Source organism: Sesamum indicum, unplaced genomic scaffold (assembly GCF_000512975.1).
Source record: "Sesamum indicum cultivar Zhongzhi No. 13 unplaced genomic scaffold, S_indicum_v1.0 scaffold00302, whole genome shotgun sequence".
In the NCBI taxonomy this organism is placed as follows: domain Eukaryota; kingdom Viridiplantae; phylum Streptophyta; class Magnoliopsida; order Lamiales; family Pedaliaceae; genus Sesamum; species Sesamum indicum.
In genome coordinates, this window is record NW_011628196.1 from 20302 (window position 1) to 23853 (window position 3552).

The following is a 3552-nucleotide window of genomic DNA, read 5'->3' on the forward strand; positions in this document are numbered from 1 at the left end:
TAGTATTTAAAAGTTGCATGATTGATCAGTGATAAAATTTTCCGGCATGAATCGACAAGGTAATTTTGGCTCACTGCTTGTTTCTCCCATTCTTGCTTCTTGCTTGGCATTCATTCTCATAGCTCCAAACTTCAAAGACGTGACTGATAGAACAGTAAACTGTTGTGCTGTCACAAATACCTGCAAATGTAAAAAATAAAGCATGCCTGGTGAGAGGATCAACTCCAAAGATGTTGGAGAAAATTAGTATGATTTTCAACTGAAGCATAGATAACTGAGTGCCCTGGATTTGCTCTTGCACAGGCACTCACCACTGTGAGGCTCATCTAATTCTCCCTCCCCAAATGCAAACTTAGACGCAGGTTACAAAAGCATAAATAGCTAAAAATTTTAATGCAAAAGATACAAAAACAACGTAAAAGAATCAGATAGTAATTGACGGAAAACGAATAGCATCATAAAAAGTCTGACGGACAACAACAAACAAAAGGGGCACTTTTATGCCAATGAGAACAAATTAGTGGTAACTCGAAACAGTTTCTTGATCTAAATGAATCAAATTGGCACATATCATCTATAGCCTAGCTATCATTACGAGTTATGATATCCATGTTCTGATGCTACACCGCAGTATTTGTCACTCACAACAAATATCACGTAGCCAGGGCCCTCATACACTCATAGCATATCGCCCTTATTTTACATAACATCATACAAACTTCCAGAAGTTATGAACTTTAGAACACATTATACACAACATGTTGCTGATCAGTTTTTAACTGTTATCTAATTTATGGTTTCAGATATAGAATAGATTAGGGATTCATTAGTGAACGCTTGTCGAAGCGGAGCTCTGTTCTGCCAGCCAAAAGCTTTGAACTGATTTTGCCTCTCATTGGATGATACTATACTTTAACTGTTTGCCATGATAACACTTGCAACTTTGAAGCCAAAGCATGAGGCAAGGTGAAAGACATGAGGACTGATCTGAAGTGACTTCAATTTTAAATCAAAACTCCCAGTATTATATAGACACTTTACTGATCCTAAACTACAAGATCTTGTGACGGCCAAAAGATCAGAAATAATCCAAATGTGGCATACAAGGGATATGCAGCTCAAGCTATGTGAACCACTCAATTTTAGCAAATTATAAACCATGAGAAGAAAGAGCATTGAAGTAAAGAAACAGTCTTGAGAAAAGCTTATCACATTGAACAACTTAATCTACTATAACTCTGTTACTACTTTGCGTAATTAAAGAAATTAAGTCCTTTACTCATCACTTCAATGTATATCCATTTGCCTAAAAGATTAGGTCCAGAGGAAGAAATATAAGTGTATCAAAATGCAAATTTATTCACATCAAGGAAAACATGAATATGTCCTCTTGTGTACAAAGAAAACACGAATATTTGACTACATCATCAAGCCACTCAAGCACTTACAAAATGAAGACAAAATCTTTTACTCTGAGTTTCGAATAACTTAATTTGTCAATTTTCAAGTCTTCATCTCTTGTCATCATATGCTATTCCGTCTGTGCAATTTCTAGCGACAACATCAATCATCTAAGCAAGCAAACAAGCATATAATCAATGTCATATATCCCAACAATATGGAGGTGACGTAATGAAGTAGAGACATAGTTACCTTGTGTGAACTCTCCACTTGAATGTTTAAGCTACGGATGATTCATAACCAGCAAACAACACCAGAAGCATTCATTCCAATACATGTTGCATTGTGCATAATGTACTTTCCAGCTAAGATCAGCGAACCTCAACTTAATTCTACCTCCCAACTTTGCAACGCCACAGTGAGGAAGAGCTTAACCCGACAATACACCTCAATCTTTGTACATCTCTTCCACTTCATTTTCTTCACTCTGATCCACACTATTGGAGTTATCATCACCTCTTCCCAACCCACGACAGCCCAGAAGAACAAGATCAAGAAGCTTCCTCCGAGCCTCATAAATCGGATTTGACTCGATCAAGCATCCTCTCTCATATGCCTCCCTCAAAAACACTGTGTGCTTCTTTCCTTTGGTTGACAGATAAAACATCCCTGGATGGTCCAAGAACAAATCCCTCACATTCAAATCAATTCCAAACCACTTCCTAAAATGACTAATCTTCTCCACCTCCACCATCTTCTCCACAGTCAAGCTCAAAAACTCATGGACAATCCCCACTGCCCTTTTCTCCATTCTCATCATCCTACTCTTAGTCCTCCTCATTTCCTCCACCCCCAGCTCCTCATACGGTCCAACATATGGCAATCTCTGCCATTCCTTAACTTTCGCCTTGAAATTCTTCTTTAATCGCATCCCCGGTGGAAACCCCTGCTTAAAGCTATACCTGAGGTCGGTCCTATCCACACTGCAATCCTCCTTACAACACTCCACGATCCTCCAATTCTCAACCGCATGAATCAAACAATCCTTAAATGCTTCACCATCATTGAGCACCAAAAAATGAGTATTGGGTTCATTTCCATCTTGAAGCAAGAAAATGTCAGAATTGCTTGAAATAACATAGTCCTCGAAGTTATCTGGCAGTCCCAATTCTCTCCAGACCTTGAAAATGGCTCGAAGCGGCAACTTCTTGGAGACGGACATCGATAGAAGCTTGACCAATCGGGTTACTACAAGTGGCAGCGAGTTATCTATAGCCATGGATTCTTGGCGGACGATTTTGAGGGCGGCCGGGGTGAGGGTGCAGAAGGGTTGGAGCTTGACGGGGTGATTGAAAATGTGGAATATGTGGGGATACTTGCGGAGGAAGGCGGTGGGGCCGCGGTTCAGGTGGAGCCTCTGGGAGACGTGGTGGAGAAAGTCGAGGGAGACGGAAGGTGGAGTGGAGTTTGAGGCGAGGATGAGGTCTTGTATGGATATGACTTTTAGCAGATTTTTGTATTTCTCCATCAACTTTTCGAATGTAGGGTCCCGGAATCTTGAGTCCACATATTGGGCTGAGGTGGTTTTAGTGCGGCGGAGGACGGCGGTGGCGCCGGCCGGGCGGATTTTCTTAAAGATGTGGGCCGCCATAGCACAGCCTGCAGGGGTTCAAATTTCAGTGTTGTTTCTTTATGGACAAAAATAATCCTATGCCTTCATAAATAAATAAAATTTTATGTATTATGATTATATATAAATATATTATAATACTCTCTTAGGGTTAATATTTGACTTCTAAGAGAGTATTATAATATATTTATATATAATCATAATACATAAAATTTTATTTATTTATGAAGGCATAGGATTATTTTTGTCCATAAAGAAACAACACATTTTATAAAATACCTAAAAGAACTTCCATTCTAGACACGAAAGATGCTTTCTTTTTATAATTAGTATAGATAATAAGAAACATGTGCATTTAAATTTTTAATGAAATAGTTTTAACAGAGAAATTAATTTTTATACAAATAATAGTTAATCAAATGAAACTTTATAATTAAAGTAAATAAATTAGAAATGGGACCTTCAAGAAAAGTCTTTTAATTACTAAAATCAATAGTGTTACTATTAATAAAAACTCAATG

General features: G+C 38.1%; 1 protein-coding gene across 2 annotated transcripts; it reads right to left on the minus strand.

Moving 5' to 3' along the window:
• Positions 1–19: 19 nt before the first annotated feature.
• On the minus strand, positions 20–3063 carry LOC105180055 (protein ROOT PRIMORDIUM DEFECTIVE 1-like). 2 transcript variants are annotated; one of them, XM_020691530.1, is made up of 2 exons: positions 1654–3063; positions 20–180 (listed from the first exon to the last, which is right to left on the minus strand). In XM_020691530.1, exon 1 carries the CDS (start codon positions 3050–3052, stop codon positions 1850–1852), a length of 1203 nt encoding a protein of 400 aa, XP_020547189.1. In that variant the 5' UTR covers positions 3053–3063; the 3' UTR covers positions 20–180; positions 1654–1849. The 2 variants fall into 2 exon arrangements, with proteins under 2 accessions (XP_020547189.1, XP_011102019.1); XM_011103717.2 differs by lacking the exon at positions 20–180 and adding an exon at positions 1157–1571.
• Positions 3064–3552: the final 489 nt, after the last annotated feature.

Coding starts and splice junctions, on each gene's coding strand:
- LOC105180055 (XM_020691530.1), bottom strand. CDS start 3,052: ATGGCGGCCCACATCTTTAAGAAAATCCGCCCGGCCGGCGCCACCGCC.